Raw genomic sequence first — 20,146 nt, 5'->3', positions numbered from 1 at the left:
TCTTCTCTATTGCAGCATCTAGGATGATCCAACTTAATTAGTAAAGCCCAGAGCAAAAATAAATATTTGCATTTAGAGTTACCATGCTTATGATAACAGTGAGGATAGTGAGCTCTGCTTTGATGAGCTATGCTCCTGAGCCCATCTTTATCACCATGAAGTCTACAGCCTGTGTTTTATTTTTGTGGGTGTTTTCTAATTTAAAATGAAAGCTTTCATGCTGCAGATTCTGAATATACCACATAGAACTCCAATGTTTCAGATAGGCTGCACACAGTAATAAGGGTGAACAGCTGGGAGCTCCTGAACCTTAACAGGGTCAAGCAGAGAATTGCTTGGATATACATATATAGGTAAAAACATATAAAAATGTATTAAAAATACAGTAAAATACATAATTTATTAATATTTCTCTTTAAACCAAAACATACACAACCAGAAAACCTGAGTGATTTTATTTCTCACACAAAACCAAGAGAAGGATTTTGTCTAAGTGGTTTAATGGTAACACTACAATTTTCATACTACATACAAAATTTATCCTAGATAGTTTTACATACTTTGATTAATTAACAGTTTGTCTTATAGATGCCTCAAGTTTTAGCTTTCATATTTTCCAGATTCTGTACTGCATTATTCTGTAACTCTGAACTTCATGTTAAGTGTTAGCAAGTTCTCTTCACAGTTTAATTCGACAAAACAATCCTTTTCCAGCCCAAGAACCAAGGACACCTTTGCAGCTTCAGGCCCAAAAAGTATAAACAGTGAGCTGAGGGGAGCAGTCTGAGAGGATGGGACTTCATAACCTGAAGCTGTAATTGGACAATTAACTCCAGTATGTAAATGGACCAAAACTTAGAAAAGTGTGAAAACATGTGACCTATCATCCATCTTGGGTGGAGCCACAGCCGGGCTTTTGTACTGCCCAAGGTGTATCCTTTGAAGGCCTTCTTATAAATACCTATTTTATTCTTTTAACACTGTCTAGCCTCTGTTTTAGGTAGCCTCTTAAGGCATCATCAGAGTTGCATAGGTAAAACTATGTAAGACAGATCATAGCAGATGGTAGATAATAGGTAAGTCCACATCTTTTTCCTTGATGTCCAGTATTTCAATCCTATTGCTGAAGAGAAGCAATAAATGCTGCATCTAGCATTAATGATAAGCTGGTGAATACATGAAAAGCAATGATAAACTACAGGCAAGTGTACAGTGTCACAAAGAAAAAAAGAAACAAGACCTTATCTAGTAGTACAAAAACGTTAAGATTAAATTCAGCCAGAAAACCAGTAGTTGACTACTATGTACGGAGTCCTTAAATAGCATCCAAAATTCTCTGTAGCTGGTGTTTATGGCTTAAATATATACAAAAGTTCTCCCTCCTTTTTTTACAAAACACTTTCTCATTTATTTTATAGCATTAAGAATCATCATTTCTTGCAGTATCCTTAAATAGCATCCAAAATTCTCTGTAGCTGGTGTTTATGGCTTAAATATATACAAAAGATCTCCTTCCTTTTTTACTAAACACTTCCTGGTTTTTTGAATAGCATTAAGGATCATCATCTCTTGCAGTATCACATACCATTTGGTAAACATAACAACTGAATCTCCTATTAGGCTTCTGTTCTATATGTAATACGAGGTCTTTGTCAAAGTAAACTTCATGACTGTAAGTCTGAAATGAGAAAAAGAAAAGTTCAGGTTGCAGTCTCTATTTCCACAACTTGCTAATATCTGTATCATTTTCCACAGGGAACAAAAAATATTTAACAGTGGTGAACTCCATGATCAGGCAGAAATTTTGTGTGGATACACAGAGATTGCTCTTCTAGATAAAGAACAGAATTTTATAACTTTGAAAAGTTTCTCACATCCCTATTTTAGGAATTTAAGTTCAGAGCATCTGATTTAAGATCACAAGCTGCCTATGCAGTCAATGATAAAAGAGGTGTAACAGTGCTGAAAATTTCAGACCATCTAAGTTGGATGTCCACCTCAACTTGGACTGTTTAAACAGCCCATTCCACCTTGCCAAATATATATACAGTGAGGTCTATGCTTCATGTTATGCATGAGTACTTCAAGTTAAACTAGGGAGACTATTTACAAGTTGAGAAGTTACTCTGATGTAACTAGCCATGGAGTATTTAATAAATATTTGAGAAATACATTCAAGACAACCCTTTCCCCAACCACAAAAACCCCAAACAAAGCAACCAACAAAGAAAAGAAAATTTTAAAAAATTATTTCAAATAATGGAGATTTTCAAGTAAATTAATTACTGTCTGATGGAGTACTTGAAATTTTAGAGCTGTAATTGTTATTTTATGCAAATCTCATCCCTTTGCTACTTATATACCTGCTTGAAATCTGAACAGAAATGGTATGTGAATGAGTATGGGGAAGAGACAGTGGGAACAAAAGACAAGAATTTTCCTCACCACATCCCAGGACTCCTTTAATGGAATACTCTTAAGTAGAATCCCATGTTCATTGCAATGAAAGTCAAGGTGAGCTCTTCCATCAGCTCCTATCTGGGTAACTGCCACAGTGGATAATAAATCCAATTCATCTTCATAGTCCACAATTTTGAATGTCTAAGGAAAAACAAAACCTCAAGTTTACAAATCGAACACCAATTCACATTCCCCTCTACCTAAATTGCATAGCTATTTTTTCTTCATGTGAAAGCAGTATTGGGCAAATTCTAGTTCTTAAGACTTCTCATCCAAAAGAAAACTTTGGGAGCCCGATACCCAACAGGCATTTTTCCCAACATGAGTTGTCAGGGAATTTCAGCAAAATTCCTTAAGCAGGAGAAAAGGAAGTGATGTTCTGAAAAATCCTAATGTGCAAGTACATGTATTTTATATGTAGCATATAAGAAATATAAAAGAAGTACTTCTGAAGTGGCCAAAGAAGTATATTTAGGCTCTTGAAGCAGAGATGTTAATAGACAATGTAGCTTTAAACCATCATTGGCTTTGAGGGAATGGGTACATTAGAGTAAGTCCATGAATAATCTGTAGGTTCTGTTCAGATCTCTCTCCTGCTCCACAGATTATAGGTCAGTGAAGAACTGACACCAAAATTTGAAGGTTGTGAATGACCTTTATTGCCTAATCTTGCTGTGACATACTCTAAATTCAAGCCAGTCCTTTTTTCTATAATGTAAAAACATTTACTGGAATCACAAGTATCGTGCAACAACAGGAAAAAAATGTACAATTACTTTTATTATGGTTAAAAGAAAAAGTGAATAGAATAAACTGCAGACCCTTAAGGGTTATACTGGACTGTGCTGTATTTTTACCATAGTAAAATCTACTTCCTCAGAATAAAAAATAGGAGTGACTGCCAGAAACTGATGAATTTTACCTGTTGTGCTTATGTCAATTACAGATCCAGCTCTAGATACAGAGCTAAAAAATATTTTTCATAACCTTTTAAGACTCAAGTGGTGTTTTCAATCTCAAGAAGCAGATACTTCAAGGAAAAGTGATAAATACCTTATCCTACAATCCAATCAAACTAACTGGGAGAGAAAAATAAAGTTGAGAGATACTATAAAAAAGACAAGAGGATCCTAAAGCAGAGGAAAAGAAAAAGTTTCTTTCATTTCATAAAATGCTTTATAAGAAACGTTCAAAGTAGATATTTAAATGGAGAAAAGAGTAATGGGTTTATCACATTAACATATCTTTTCTGTGCCATTGAAGTCACATGGAATGATATCATGGGGCATAAGATCAGTTCTTGAAAGAAAGAAAAAATACAAAGCTCAAATGCTGATCATGAAGAAAAGATGATAAACAGTATGTGAAGCAATTGGTAGAAGGCAAAGAGAAGAGGAATAAAGAATTCAAGGATATAGACAGCTACTAGTTACACCCACTGCACCTAAAACAAGAAGGGCTTCTGGCTAGCTAAACACTAAAACAATCCATGAAGTGCTCTCACTTCAGTTACCTCTTGTTCTGGGTCATCATCCAGCAAGGTAAAACGCTTCTTCACCACCCGACCAGAAGCTGTTACAGTAACATTGTTGTTCACCTTTGGAGAAACATAAAAAAAGTGTCTCTAGACTTCGGAGCAATGTAGTTCCTAATGATCTGACAATGTATCTGTTCCATATATTTTGCTTTCTGACCTTGTTTTTCTCATTAACTATGCACAGCCCTGGTGCTGCTGTTTTCTTTATGAGTTCGTGAGCTTGGTGACTTTAGTTGAGATATTATTGCTGTTTACTCATATTCAGAGGTGTCCCACAGAGGTGGCAAAGGTTCTCAGCTACCATAATTTTTTGAACAGAAGTGACTAGAACCAAGATGCTGGAATGAGAATTAAGACTGCTAAATCACCACCGATTTTTTTCCTAAACTTTTACTTCCAGAAGATGGGAGAAGTAGCATCTTAAACCACCATGGCTGCCTTCCAACACCAGAAATATTAAAAAATAGCTTATCAGTGTCTTAATAGAAGTCAAAAGGAATAAGCACAGCATAGGCAGGATTAGAACTCTTATTTCTTTCTTCTTACTGTAACAGAAGTTACCTACACAACTCTCAAAAAGCAGTATGGCAAGTTATTAGGTAACCTGAAGTTTAGTTTTTAATTCAATACAAGTTTTGTTATTGAGTTTGTGAAGATTTTTAATACACAGACTTTTTTCCCACAAAAGCTTAAAAATCAGCATCACAGGTTTGCACATTTTACAGTAGTCAAACTATAAAAACTTGCTTTTAGGTAAGACATAACCTTGTCTGCTGAATCAAAATGACAGTTCCAGGAACTACCCAGAATTTTTTTCATGTGTGCTCTTTAACCTTTTTGACATTAGATTGTCTTTGTGATTCTATATCACAAAAGACTTCATGAAACAACTGAGGTGATTAAAGAGCTCAGTTCTACCACTAGTTTTAAATCATCCTCTCACACTTGGTTCTACCTTTCTGCTCTCTTCTGATCCACTGATGACGCAGTCCTGTTCTGCTCCAGTTCAGCAAAACAAGCAAGCAGAAAGTACTCACCTTTTCTGCCGGGTTATTCTGTTATTTTAGGGCACAGATTTGGCTCACCAAGGGTTGGATGAATGCCAAACTTGGCACAAGAGAATGACAGTCATGAAAGGCCAGGAAAAGGAATGGACTTTTGGAAGCAATGTAGTGTCTTTGTTATGAGAGACTTGAAACTTTTCTAGCATTTGTATGATCAACATACCTGAGCACCAGACATGCACACAATTATCACTTGCTGGCACCTTCATTTGTGAAGGTGCCTTCAAATCTGTCACCATCTTTTAAGTATGTTTTATATCCATGATACATGGTTACACTGCACACCTTAAAGAACACTGAAAACTAAAGAAAAGACTGAAGGTTTCAGAAATCTATCCTGAAAGTGTTACTGCTTTCAAAATTCTGTTCATACCGCTTGAAGTCCAATGAAGACAGAACATGTCTTTCAATAAACCTTGGATGAAGCTCATAAAATACAAATATGCAAACCCCGTTCATAGCTCAAAATCACACATTGTGATCTCAGACACTAAACTCACACAGTTTTCTCTGTTGGCTACAATCGTAAAATCTTCTGCAATTTCCATTTGATCTGCATGATTTTTAACTTCCTTAAGCTTTAAGACTCTACAAAAGAAACAAATTACAAATTAAGTCATGTATTCTAATCTGCTTACTACATTTCTATATAATTTTTTAAAATCTAGTACATTAAAACATTGTAAATAAAGAAATAAAATGGAAATTAGATATTTTTGTAATCTATCAGTGGAATTTCGATACAGTATTTTTCATACCAAAATCTAAACTGTGGCCTCTAGTGCTCACATTCATTACACAGAAATCTGCAGATGTTTCTAGAAGAAAGTTTGATTCTGACAAATTAATAGATTTTATAATTTCTATAGTCTGATAAGTGTTTGGGCCTGCAAATCGTCAGACTACTAAATTTATGCAGTTATGCAACTTCTCTAATGAATAAAAGATTTGAGTAAAAAAAGCTCATACTTTATCAAATTTGGTCCCACGTGGATTATTCTACCTGACATATCTGGATGGAAATATATCCAGTCAGGTTCAAGTGAACAGCATTTCATATCCTGTATGCCATTTTTTGCCTGAAGAAGAAAAGGAAAGCTTAGAATTTTAGTATTTTGAAAGTCTCACAGATCTAATTAAAGAGGAAGTACTGAGCTCCTCACTATACACCTCTGGAGGTTTGTAAGTATTGCTCCTAAACATGACCAGAAAGGATGGAAGTGGAACAATAATAAAACCAACAACAATAATAATAAAAAACTCAGTTCCAATTCTCAAGATACTCAGTGAAGTAGTTTTGAGATTTTTAATATGCAGTAAGCAATAACCTTGTACCTTAGTGATATATTGTCTTATCTCTCCTGAAACTAAGCAGAATGAAGATTTAACCTACACTGTGCAAACACTTCAACAATTCCAGCTATTTGAATATCCCAGACATGGCATGTGGCAAGGCATGCAACAAACATTAGCACAGAGTTTGACTTGAGCTTCAAACCTCAGGCTTAGCCACTTTTGTGTAAATTATCTGTGGAGCATGTAAGCCTGGAATACCTTGTGATTTCAGCAATCAGATGCAAGCCAGTCAAAATCCTGGGATTTTGGCAGCGGCCTTCTGTTATTAAATTTAGCTGACACTGGTCATTCAAATTATTATCATGCCAAATATATGAACCCACATAGAAAAAAACAGATGAGAAAGGATTTTGCAAGTCCATCTGAATCAAAATTGATCTTCAGCTACAATTGTGGAACATCAGTTTTGAAAATAAGGAGGGAAAATAATTGATTAGGCAAGCAAAAGAGATAAGGATGTTTACAGATGAGACTTATTTAGTCAAAAAACTCTTAACAGCTCCAAAAGTTGCTTGAAATACAGAATGATCTTCAGGTCAATTTCACATTCAAAATAAAAGCTGAGATGGAAAGCTCACAAAAAACAGTATTCGTATGATGAATAGTACATAAAGAAAAGTAATTAGGAACAGATTAAATTAACTAATAAAACCTTTATCGGGACAGAAGGGGATTAAACTGAGCAATCAAATATTTTTTAGGGAGAGAAAGAAGGTACTAGTCAGAGATAAACTACAAACATAAAGGACATTTATTCTGCAATATCATAAAATTTTAAATAATTCTGTAGTCAGCATCTTTTAGGCTGACTAGTCAGAAGTGCATTAGGATGTTACCATGCAAGGAAACAGGTAATGAGACTTTTAAGTCATGAATACAGTGCTGTGTAGCTCTGACTGCACTACTACTGTATTGGAATGAAGGAAATATGAGAAGCAGTACTGCTTCAGAAGAAAGTATTTTACACACATGACTCCATGGGATAGCTAATTTGATACTGGAGTGAGCCTGTGAAAGCACTGCACTGGTAAACAAAGGTATTATAACCTACTCAGAATAAGAGATGAAGACAAACATAATACACATTAATTTCAGAGAAGCTGTTTTCTGAATGTATTACCAAAGCATTGTCTTTCAGAGAACAAATATGGAAGACTCCTTTATGTTTTTTCTTGTTTGGTGTGATGATATAATGCCAAGGGTAACCTCCAATTTGAAATGCATTCTCCAGAGAAGATGCTTCAAATAGCAAAGGTGGGGTATCTGCAAATATTCGGTAATGTTAACACCATTAGCAGCAGAACAGTCATCATTCCATTGATGCTTACAATTCTAAATTCCAATAAAGCTACTAATTCTTCAGAACTTTTTGAGGATTGCTGGAAACACATTTGCTATTAACTCTTTTCCAGTGCCAGCTATGCTACCTCTCTTGGCATCCAGATGCACATCTGCAGTTCCCTCTTCTTCCCTCCATCCGTTCAGAAGGAGGGTTACTGCCTTCTCAGATCTTGATGCTGCATACTCTTCTAGTACCTCTGACTTACAAGCAAAGACACAGCAAATAATTAAAATTATTCCAGCTCATCTGATTGAGAAAGGATGCATACATGAACAGATCAAAGACCATATCAAGATGGTCACTATTCTCGTGAGAAAACCAGTGATAAATAACTGGAAACAGCAGGCAGCAACCTCAAATAACAGAATTAAATGCAGGAAGATAGAATATTCAGATTCTGCTTTCTCCTTTTGTGTAATACAACCAAATAGTGTGGACCACAAAGGATGCAATCTGTAGCTGAGTTCATAAAAATCAATCAAAATACAGAATTTTTTGCAATTAATGGCAAAAGGTATCTAGTTTTCCTTTCAGTTCAGTTCGGATAAATTACTGAGATGTACAAGTCTTCTTTTTACTAAATGAGAGGCATTTTTAATGAAATGAACTTTATAACTTCTGCCAACTAGCTAAATTAAAGCAATTTCTACAGCTGCTATAACTGAATCAATTTTAGACTGAAGACCAGGTCTTTCTAACAGTACAGAGAAAAGCTGGGGAAAAAACTGACAAAATGTGGAGAAAATCTGCAATTATGAGGGAAATTTAAACAGGCAGAATATAAAAACCCAAACTGAATTAGTGCAAGAACAAGGTTCTTATGTAGACTTTGAGTCCCAAAGGTCTTATCCAAATTTTGACTTGTTCTTTTCCTGCTTTGTCTAGATAATTAGCCGAATGCCAATGGTGCTGTCACATGACAGACATCACATACTATGTTTATGGAGTGCTTCTTTCCTCTTCCTTTGTTCATCTTTCCATCAATTTAGCCATTTAGATTGATTGGAATTAGTTCACTGCCAATGGAAATGAAGTCTTTCCTAAGCTGGAAAGTGGCTGTGTCCCATTTGCTTTTTGGAGTGACACATAAGAAATGGGAGATTCTGTGCAAGAGACAAACTATATGTTATAAAAAACTTATGCATCTGCTGGAAATGTAGAGAATGTTGAAGATGAAAGCATAAGCAAAGTACCTGCTGATACTAAAATCCATCAGAAAATGAAAAATGAGCTAAGAAAGTCTGTGACATTTCACCTAAACAACTTTTTAAATAAAGCTTATATATCAACGTCCCTCAAAAATTCTGGTAGATAGACTAAATTATACATTAGATATAAATTCTTAGTATACATTATGTAATTATATTATAAATTATTATTATACATTATATAATTTTATATACTAAATTATATGTTATATATATAGATAGACTAAATGTATCTCAACAGTATATCAATACTGAGTAGTAGAGGCTGCTTATAAAATATGCCTTTCCTATTATTAGGCTTCCACCTAAATCACTGTGATAATGTGATTTTGCTGCCTCAACTCCATCATTCCCACTTGTATGTCACTTGCTCTTGTTTCTAAACACCTCCTGTTTTATTGTTTGCAAGTCTTTTCCCAAGTCTTACCAGTTTTCAATCTCCAGTTGAGCTTGTTTACTTACTTTAAACTCTGCAAAGTTATCTAAACAAAGCTGTTCCTGGCAGCACTAACAAGTGTTCTATATGCAAATAAAAAATAAAGAAATAACAACAAGAAAAGGTTTCTACAAAGTATCCTTCTCTTTTCTTTTTTTCCTGAAAGTACTGTATCAGCTAACAATAAATCAAACTACAGTTTTATGTTCTGAGCTGTTCAGAAAATCACACACTGTGACCAAAATCAATTCCTCCCCAGCAGTTAAGAGCTGTAGCATAGTACATGTTAGCCTGTAAGTTTTGATCTCTGTACACTTTTGGGTACCTCACACCATAAAACCACTACTGTAACAATGCCCATCCCTTCAGGCAATTTCTGTAGGGAGGCTAGGACTTAAGTAAGAAAGAAGACTACACACAGTTCAATTATCGTAAATACAAGCCTGCACTCTGAAACTGCTAAAATCTTGCTCACTGAAGCATTTGCCCATCTCATTCTTGGAAGAAAACAAAAACCACAGGAATGAAACTATTTGCAAAAAGCAAGCATGAAAATGTACGTCATGGGTTCAAAACTTCCTAACCACAAATTCCTGAATATGATTATAGATCAAAAAGGTTTTCTTCAGTACATTGGTTTTAAATCTCAAAACTAAAAACTGTAATGGTCTATAAGCCACGAGATCAAATCTTCCTAATAAAGTTCCCACATCAGGTTTTCCACAGGTCCCTAACATTAAATGGTGGTTTCATAGATTGAGATGGAGACAAAAAATTTCCCTTTGCAAAAACTGACACATCAAATATAGCAGTTTATTGCTTTGTTTTGATAAAACATTGCATTATAACCTCACTACATAACTACGTAAGTCTGTACTTTCTTTGTGTACTTTATAATTTTATATAAATCTGGATTGATTTGTCTCTTATTATCTGACACTCTGGAAAAAAAAAATACATTTTTATGTGGACAATCACCTGAAAAAAACATTTAATACAGAAACATTCAAAATTAAATACATAAATGCATGCATTCTTTGATGTTTATGAAACAAGCCTTTTAAATTGTTTTTAGATGCCTCAAGTGTAGGCTTGTGAGAATGTATTTTTAAAGTAAGAAAAGAAATTTCAAAAGAAGTCTCAGGCTTTGGTCATTCATCAAGATTCTTAGCACCAAATTCTAATCTCAAGTGCACCACCAGAAGCCACTATTTGCTTTTAGAGAAAGAATTCATTACATAATGCAGAACACTTCTAAGTTAATGATCTGAGGCTTTAGAATTGTTTTTAGTAATTTTTTCTCTTCTCAGGAATTCATTTTACTGAAATCGGCACATTTCTGACAATTTAGAATATCAAAATGCAAGTCAGACAAACTGTATTCAGTCTCACTGAATCTCCTCTGCAAGTCAATGTTCTCACATCTTTTGCTTACATACCATATTCTATTTCTGGGTGCTACTAACAGATATCCTAGTCCTTCCTCTTTCTCAAGAGCAATTGCATCACAGAAATAAAGAAAGGGGTTTCCATTTCATGCATTGATGATAAAGTTTTTCAGATAGCTTCGTTGCTCTAACAGTTTTCTTGGTGTGTCCTATATAATTTTTACTGTAATTAGAAGTAAAGCGAAGCACATTTTACTATGTGCTACAGCACAATATGTGTACAGTAATTTTAACATTTTTTCTTAGTTGTGAAATAAGCCACAATCAATCCATAAAAGCCACAGTCAAGCCAATACAAAGATCATAATTACCTGTTATTTTAATGTTACATGGAAGACCAAATGGATACTTTCCTACAATTCCCACCTGTCCATTCCAGTTGAATTCTTGTCCCAAATGAAATGGTTGTTCCATGAACTAAAATAATACAGAACAATTTAGCTTTACAGATGCATATTTACTTGCTGTTTAGTTTTATTCTCTATTACTACTGCATTCTTGATTTTGTTAGATACTGCTTGAGGTCTTATTTTTGAATTGTTTGATTTTTGATTGGAAGGATATAAACTCGCATGTCTGACTGCAGTTCTGTTTGAGATCAAACTTCCTCATGCCCACCAGATTCTGGCCTTAGCAATCATCTATAACTACAGACTAGGTGTGTAGAGAGAAGCACATCTGGTGTAACACTGACATGACTCCCCAGAAGTGCCTGTCTGACCCTGTATCTCTTATGTTCTGCCACCTGTAACTGTTGTGAGTAATTTTTCTGATAGTCTGTCCATTTTTATCTTCTGACTGTAAACAGATCTAGGCAGGAACCTATATACCCCATGTACTTATGTAGAGTACATGAATATTTATGACTTGTTACCCAAAAATAGCATGGATTGTGTGAAAACTCTACTTTATTACCTGTTCCAAAATGGCCTTGAAGTTATAGAGTCTGACCAGACCCATGCTATACATTACAATCAGGATTCCATTAGAAACAGCAACATCTGTCACACTATTACCAAAAATCTGGAATAAAATGAAGTAAAAAATATTCTATTAGAGAAGAAATAATTGAGAGAAAACAGAAATAACTGACATTATGTCCTTGATTTTGCAATCACTTTTTTTTATTCTGACCAAACTCTATGATCAGTGTTTAAGTTCAAATTTTCTGTAACTCATCTGTTCTGCTGAGTTTCTTTAATCCATTGCACTGCAATAACACCTGAGGTTACAGTAGTCATATTCTGCAAGCAGATTCATGCTCTAATCAATTCTCAGTATATCTTCATATCATGCTACCCAGTTATTATCATACATGAATAGATAATATTATTCAGCATCCCACGCTAGCAAAACTAGCAACTCGATCTAAAAGTCCTGATTTCATATCTTCTGTTCCTTCTTCATCCCCAGTGTAAAATACTAGTCTAATCACAACTCTATGACTGCATACAGCTGTACTAAAACTACATTATCCAGCTGTCACAGAGTACAGGGTTCTTTCTGAATCCAAATTAAACATATACATGAGAAGTTGACTTCTCTTTTTTAAAAATTATGCACTATTCATTTGTGCCACTGCTTAACACATCACTGAGCTAACCCCACAAACTAATTCTTAATATTTAATTAATCTCAACATGTGAAGTTGATAGGGTTTTTTTAATAGATATGCTTAAATATGTAGTTTTCTTTAATCTGATTCACTATGTGAAAAAGCAATTAAACCAGTTAAAACAGGCTTAAAAACAATAAAAGCTAAAGAAACCCAGAATCTGTAAGACACCTACATCTTAACACTACTGACGATTATGTGATCTGTTTGGTTCTGAAAGATACATTCACTCCTGAGACTTTGCCTTTGATTTAGTGTTATGGCTTTCTCAATACATTTCCTAGCTTAGGTCTCAGTGTCTTTCAGACACAAACTCTAATAATCTTCCAACCCTAAAGTCTCCTTTCTATCCTTGAGACCTCAGCCACTCTGAACTAACAATGTATTGTGGTATACCATCTCAGTAAAGCTGATACATGAGGTGCATTCTGCAGCCTTAGGCAGTAACACTAACCCCAACTCCAATCTAACAGTTACATTCCACTGATGTGTGTCAGGTCTGGCACTGCCTTCACTGCTTGCATCTCCTGCTGGGTGTATTCTCACATCCCAAATGCTGCCCTGCCCATTCCAATTTTAACTATTTCTCTGATGACTACTCAGCACAGACCCAGCTGAAGAAGTGCTCCTTCACATGTTTTGCCTGCTATGACCATGATGAAACTGGCATGCCATTCCTACCCAGATTGAGAACACCTTTGATACTGGTAATGTTTTTTCCAGTCCTAAATACTAATTTTGAACAGAACAATACACAGTACCCCCAAACTTTCATGGGCCCAAATGAAAAAGTTTAAACCCCTGCCCTGACTTGCCAGGCCCAATTTCAATAACAGCCTCAACTCAACCTAGCACTAGTTAAAACTCCAGCTTATAACTCTGGATCCTAAAAGATACAGTACCTACACAGACATAGTTTTCATGTTTGTACTGTTTCACGTGTAAGTTGCATCCAGAGTCTTCTTGACTTAAAATAGAACAGTAAAAATTACAGTCTGGCTCAAAGTTTCTTCCTCAGTATATCACTTACAGGTCAGAAACTGAACTCTGGTTGTTTCTTCTTGACTGTTACTGTCATTCAGTAACAGTGATAATAAAAGTGTGAAACATTTGTAATTGCATATAGAATTCATAGACTAGGACTGGCTCAGAGGCAAATCTGTCTTTAAGGAGTTGAAAAGAAGTGTACAAACACTTTAGGGTTCGCTCTAAGAAAAGGCTAAAGTCCTGCTGCCTGTCAGAGTAACCCACTATGAGAATCCATTTGTAGCTTCTCTTCTGGTCCTTAGAATTAAGAATACTTGCTCCAACGCCCCTATGAGACACAAGAACACTGCTGCTAACTAATGTTTCAATTCCTTTTACAAGCTTTTAAGTATGACTTCTGAAATAAGTGTCTAAACTAGAGCTGCCATAGAACTACAGTACAGATTACATATTATTATAGAAATTAACTTACCTTTTTGTTTATTTCCAGCATTCCAATGAATGAAAGAGGCAAAACTTGGAATACAGCAAGATAAAACAATACAGTCTGTTGGATTCCTGCCTGGGAAGGAACAATAGTGAACATAGTTATTAAAGGTGGGACATCTTTATCTTCTTCCATAGTAAACAAGTATAACGTCCCCATCTTTGTGCTTTAATTTTTTTTTAATCAATGTTGTAAAAATTACAACACTTACCTGCCGTGCTGCTGCAGGGAGCTTATTCTGAGCTGACTTTACAATCATTACCTCTTGAGGAGTATCCCAGCTCAGATACCTGTTTGTGACAAGAAAGGCCTGTCTTAACCACTTAAAAACCATTTATTAATGTATTATTTCACATAAAATATAACCAACTATAACTAAGCAGATGTCTGTGCCCAGGGAAACGTGACTATTTAATCTGGAAGAGGTGCTGTTTGCAATAAAGCAGAAATCCATGGAACTAGGAATGACTTATTTCATACAGGATCGTGAGAAAAATTTGGAAAGTGTGAATATTCACTATCTTAATTTTTCTCCTTTCCTTCATAATCACTACTTTCCTATCCTTCAGCCTAAAGAAAATATTATTTTCTGAAAACCAAAAAAAGAAGCAGTTTACCAGAAGCAGTAACTGCCCTGCTTTAAAAGAGAAATATGGCTACCCTATGGAGGAGAACTTTTGCAAATTAAAAACAGCTCAAACTTTGAACATATTGTTTGCATGTTTGATCAGGTGTGGTTTTCAGCTCTTAAAGTGTTCTCCTGGTATGTTGCCATTGCAATACTAAAGGCTGTAAAGCTGTCAGAGAAAAGCAAACAGTAGGCTAGGTTTTGGGGAACTTGATACCAAATTTGACACCATAATACCAAAGTCAATGAAATTCTTCTACAAGTAAGAGCATGCAGGAACAATACTCACGGTCTAGATTAACAAGCCTGTTGTCAGCCATAGGGCAGTACTAAAATAACATGATTGCCCCCTTCTCCCCTGTAGTACTAATCACTGTTAATTATATTAAGCTCTCCTTCTCCACTATACTACTACTGACTGTTAGTGATATAAAGCCTAGATGTTGTTTAATACCTGAAGAATTTGCAACAGGAACCAGCAAGATACACTTTTTCCAGTACTTCTCCGCTGTCAGCAGAGAGACGTAGAAGCCAGTTCTGCACTGTCAAGACTATCAGGGAAGCTTTATAATCTGATGGACTTGGTAGCATTTCCCCCTACATAAAAAAAAGGCTATTAGAAAAAAGTTTGTATCAGGAAAATAAAAAACATTTTTACACAGAAGAACACAAAAATAAATACACATTCCTCAAAAACTGAGGGAGGAAAGCTGCCTACTAATCAGATCAGTATCTCTAAGCTCATGTCCATATCAAATACTTACCTATAACACAAATAATCTACTGTCACACTTTTTGCAAGACAGTTACCTTTTCTAGAAAAGGCACCCTTTAAAAAAATCTTTGCCTTGCAAAAATTAACAGCTTATTGATCTATTTGATACAAATTTTGAAGAGAAAATTATTTAAGTATTTCAAAAGAAGACATTCAGTGATAACAGTAACTGCTACAAATGGTACTTACACTGCTTTAGTTTTAGGCACCTCAAGGACAGGGCTAATATTTCTAAGCTCTGTGGACACTGGGTGAAGGAGAGAAATGATGCAGTTATCAGGCAGAAGTGGTAGAAGTGTTTTTGGGCAGGGTCCTTTCAATGGGCCTCCAGTGTATCTGCTTTTTGGTTTTTTTAATGTCAACAGATCTGAAGAAAACTAAAACTCCCAGCTACTGTCCTTGCAATTTAAAAAACACATAAGAATATAAGTAGAACTTATTTTGTAAGGAATTAAGAATTAGTTGCATAAGAATAAAAGCACTGGTTTTAAAATCTGCCATGAAAGCTTATGAAAAAAGCATTTGATTGCACTACTGAGAAATTCAGACAAGTATACTTCTAAATGTTCAGTTAATATAATAAGGCATATGTTGCAAACCTTTAATGACCTAATTCCATTAAACATTGAGAAAATAGTTTGGAAAGAAAAAGCACTGCATTTTAAATGTTTCATCAAAATACATTAATTTAGTATTTGCACAAAAATGTTCTAGTAAAAAGTAATCTTACCAGTGGGCATTCCAATAATAAAGCATCTTCTATTTTTTCAGACTTGGCACACTTTGACTTTTGATAAATTAGTCTTGGCTGTTGTGCAATGCTAGAGGAAAATGATTGCTAATCATTAGTCTGTTTTATAGACCACTTTCTATCAACAAGTCATTTCATACAGTTCTATAAATCCTGCCTTCTCCTTCGGCAGGTCAGAAATCTAAACATCTTATTTTTACTTTGTAAACATACCTGAACTTGCTCTCAAAATAAAGCCTTAAATACAATGGTTAATATAATGTAGTATTTTCAAGGTAACCTTCTCTAAATCTTTTGGTCTGGTTGCTTTGTTTTTGTTTTTAGGCTTGGGTTTACTTTTAGTTTTTGGGTTGGTTTTTTTTTAAGTAACAACTTTAATAGTAACATTCTTGCTCTAGTAATATACATTATGAAGAAAGCATATTTCAAAAGCTAATCATCATAGATCATCCTGGAACCTTCCTTCCCCTCAGGTTCTTCCAGTGCTGCCTTTTATAACAAAGGTGTGGCATCATGTCTAGATATTTTTAAAAAACCCTCTACTAATTAAAATTGATGCCATTTGGGTTTTGCTTTTTTTTCCATTTATATATTCTCTGTATTCTTCACACAGATATTTGTAACTCTGTCACGTATTGTATTAGTAGCTAGTTTTCCCACTACTTTTACATGGCCTTTCCCTAGGCAGAAAGACAAAACAAATTTCAGAGCTTCAAGCTCTGGGAGGTACAAGGCCCCAGTGCCATCTTGGTTCTACCTGGGAACCAAGGCTGAGAACAACTCTTTGAGATACATTCTCATGGACAAAGTACAACTAGTGCTGAAGGGGGGGGTCCAGAGAAAGGGCTTGACCTGGGAGGTGGAATTACATCAACACTTGTCCTCCTAACTGGGGCTTTTAATCAATTATGCTAATTTCCTAAAACCTATAAATGTATACTCATCCCTGTAAGGGTGGGCTTTTGTGGACATCTTTCCATAACTGCCTCTGAAGGCCTTCATTAAAGATCCCCTTTTATATTACCTCCTTACTAAAACTGAGTGTCATTTCCAGGTTGGGAAAAAGGCAGCAAAATAAAAGCATTGTACTGTGCACAGTTTTGCCCTCTGGGAGAGGATGAGACAAAGAAAAACCTGAAAGATGTTAGACAGGTTAACCCAGTACTGAAAACATTCAGACAATGTAGGAATAAAAGCAGATTTAGATCTCAGCTGTGGATGCTAGATTAACTTAATTGACTCTTAGTGGTTTACCCTGACAGAGTAGTTTGTATTTTATGTATCATTTGACACCATCTCAAAACTGCTCTGTCCCCAACTTCCTCAGCAATGCAGTTCTCCAAGTCCATGCTACTTCCCTCACAGTAGGCAAGGACAAGGGTTGGTGCACACAGATTTCCTGTCCTCTACCCTACCATGTGCTGCTTCCTAACCTGTCTCTGCAAATGATCATGGAACAGGAGACTATATCAGATCAGAGAATTGATCTACAAAATACATTTGCAAAAATTAGCACATACTGCAGGCTGTACTTCTACATGAAGAAAAATTTACGTATTTTATAGAGAATTTACATAGTACCAAGCTTGTTACATAGGCTGATTCTGTGACACACTCTTTAGCACAGTGCTAGTTGCCAAACTACAAAGAACTACATTTGGCTTTTTAGTGCAAGACTAAAAAACTTTGTTAATCTTCCATTCCTGCTCTGAAAGCTGAGGATATACTGCACCCAAAAGATCAGGCTTTCTCTTACTAGGTAGGTGTCACATTAAGATAAAACAGCATCTAAATGTAATGCAAAGATTGTAAACCAAAGATTTATCACCTGCTTATTTTTTGTTCCCAAGTTCATTGCTCCCAATGACTTAAACTCCATTTAATTCACAGCAGCTATTTGTATGAGTAAAGTTAGCAATATAACACAGAATCAGTCTCAAATCTGTAAGTCAGTACCTCAGATTGTAAATGTATTACCTGGTAATACAGCATTGGTAATTGTCCATGTAAATTCTTCCTCTTTCATATGCAATAGGAGATGCAGAATGAGTTGTCCAAACGTTCTTGAATTTAGTACTTTCCTGAAACACAAAAGTTATAACAGTGATGGCTGTTTGTAACAAACTTTGCTTCTGAAAATGTTTTCTTTGGCTCCTGCAACTTAATAACTTATATTAATTAAAACTTTACTGTTGAATACACGAAAAGAGTCTTACTTGGTTTTTATAAATAAAATTAACAGACCTTTTATAGGAAATTTTGTCTTTTTTAAAGACCAAATTAAATTTTTTAAATTAGCTATTATGGACAGCAAGGGTAAGGAATATTTTGTCATTAACTTGCCTGTATTAAAAATGGCAACTAAACTTCCATGGTGACTTTTGAAATCAAAGACTAAACTCCCCAGAGTATAAATATGCAGAGAATTCTTTTATATGTAATTAATTTGATTTATTGAGCACTTAATTCCATTCTGCTGGTGGTGTTTAGTGTGAAAGATAGAAAAATGCATTATTTGCAATAAACACCCAAAATGTTAAAGAAATAAATGGCTCACATTAAAGTTTCTTGCATGCATTTGAGAAATCAGGAGCTCCATACCATTAACAAAGGTTCAAGTCTTCGAAAAAAGAAGTGTAAGTCAGACATACTTATTTTTATTTCAGTAAACATTGCATGCCTATTGATCTAGTTACATAAGCAGACACTTCATCTGACTTCCAATAAATGTATTTTCAATATAAAAGTCTATTCACTTCCACATTCTTTTCTAATGAATTTCTATCAACTATGAAATGGAAGCAGTAATTATTGTGACTAAAAAAAAAAAAATCAGTTTGTAATTGGTTTAATTCCTGTTTTTTCTGTAACATCAGTTGCACGGAGAACTGGGTTTATGTTTACCTGAAAATTCCTGCCAGTTACCTTATTATGCAAACTCCTTTCAAATTCAACATGAAGCACTAAGAATTTATGATTAGTATTAAATATGAAGCCACCTTATGGAAATAAGTTTTATAGAATCTCGTAAAAACTTATTTCTAACACAATTATTAGATATACAAGTGCCTTTGCAGTTTTTGCCCAGCACAATCCTCTCTACATTTCTAGTTACGGGCCTTGTGAAATAATTTAAAGTATTACTCTCTTCATTAAAACTGCACCTTTTTTCTCCCCAGATTTGTTCTCCAGCGTGACCGGGGACCTCTCGAACGCCTGGCCTGAGGACTGCCGCTCAGCCCCCTGGGCTGCAAGGCCAAACCGCGGGGCTGCGGCCAGCGCCGAAAGGCAGCCTATTACCTGACACATGATCCTTCGGAGTAGTCCCAGGTTCTTCCTGTGGGCGACACCAGCATCTCTGGCGTAGAAGCCGTGGGCCCTGCGGGTGAGGAGGCGGCAAACGTTGTGCACCCCGCACGCCCGGAGGGCGGCCCTGCCCCCGCCGGCGGCCGCCTGCGGGCATTTTCTCGGCCCGCGGGGCGGGATCGCCTTTCTCCCCCGCTCCAGGCTCGCTCTCGGCAGGGCGTGCAGCCTTGCAGGCCCAGGCCTGCGCCGGGTTTATCTCAAACCCCCGCCCTTGCCCGGCGAGAGGTGAAGCGAAGCGAGAAAAGGCCCGAACGGCCCCTCGCTCCTCCACTGTCGAGCGAGGCAAACCGAGGCCTTCCTACGTTGCTTCTGGCCCCGCGTTTCCCCAGCCGCCGCAGCTCCGGTTTCCGCAGACGCCAGGCGGGGACAGCCCGGCGCCGCCTCGCCCGCGGCCCGCCGGGTACTGTAGTTTTTTTCCGGGAGCGGAATCGCGCGGCCCGCCCGGGCTTCACCTCCCGCCGCCTCTCCTGGGCGGGCTGGGCCGGCTGAGGCGGCCGCGTGGTGCCCGCGGGTGACGGCCAAGCGGGGCCACTCTCCCGGACGGGAGCGCTGCGGCGTTGGCGCTGATAAGGCACCGCTGCGAGGACCGGGCAGGAGCGGGCGCTGCGCAGGGCTCGGTGAGAATCGCCGGCAGCGGCCGCCGGCCTGGACCACACAGCCGCCCGCGCGCCAGGAGCTCTGCCCCG

General features: G+C 36.6%; 2 protein-coding genes across 3 annotated transcripts in view; one reads left to right on the top strand and one right to left on the bottom strand.

Annotated features, from left to right (window-relative positions):
• Window positions 1-381: 381 nt before the first annotated feature.
• On the bottom strand, window positions 382-19,652 carry DCAF17 (DDB1 and CUL4 associated factor 17; the record flags this gene model as incomplete). The annotated part of the gene is made up of 14 exons (XM_009087985.4): window positions 382-1,678; window positions 2,446-2,601; window positions 3,974-4,057; window positions 5,562-5,649; window positions 6,031-6,140; window positions 7,538-7,680; window positions 11,163-11,268; window positions 11,767-11,874; window positions 13,926-14,015; window positions 14,152-14,230; window positions 15,023-15,165; window positions 16,074-16,164; window positions 18,072-18,175; window positions 19,395-19,652. Coding segments are annotated over 14 exons (1,686 nt in total), but the record flags the coding sequence as incomplete, so codon positions are not given.
• The window catches only part of METTL8 (methyltransferase 8, methylcytidine), a 26,756-nt gene continuing 26,257 nt past the window's right edge, over window positions 19,648-20,146 (top strand). For both annotated transcript variants that reach the window (XR_007777946.1, XR_007777945.1), the window contains exon 1: window positions 19,648-20,077. The gene's annotated coding sequence lies outside the window, so the exon portion shown is untranslated. The remainder of the gene's footprint in view (window positions 20,078-20,146) is intronic.

The sequence above is a fragment of the Serinus canaria genome, chromosome 7 (assembly GCF_022539315.1).
Source record: "Serinus canaria isolate serCan28SL12 chromosome 7, serCan2020, whole genome shotgun sequence".
NCBI classification, from domain to species: Eukaryota; Metazoa; Chordata; class Aves; order Passeriformes; family Fringillidae; genus Serinus; species Serinus canaria.
The sequence above is the reverse complement of the archived record's forward strand: the minus strand, read 5'-3'. Positions and strand labels throughout refer to the sequence as shown.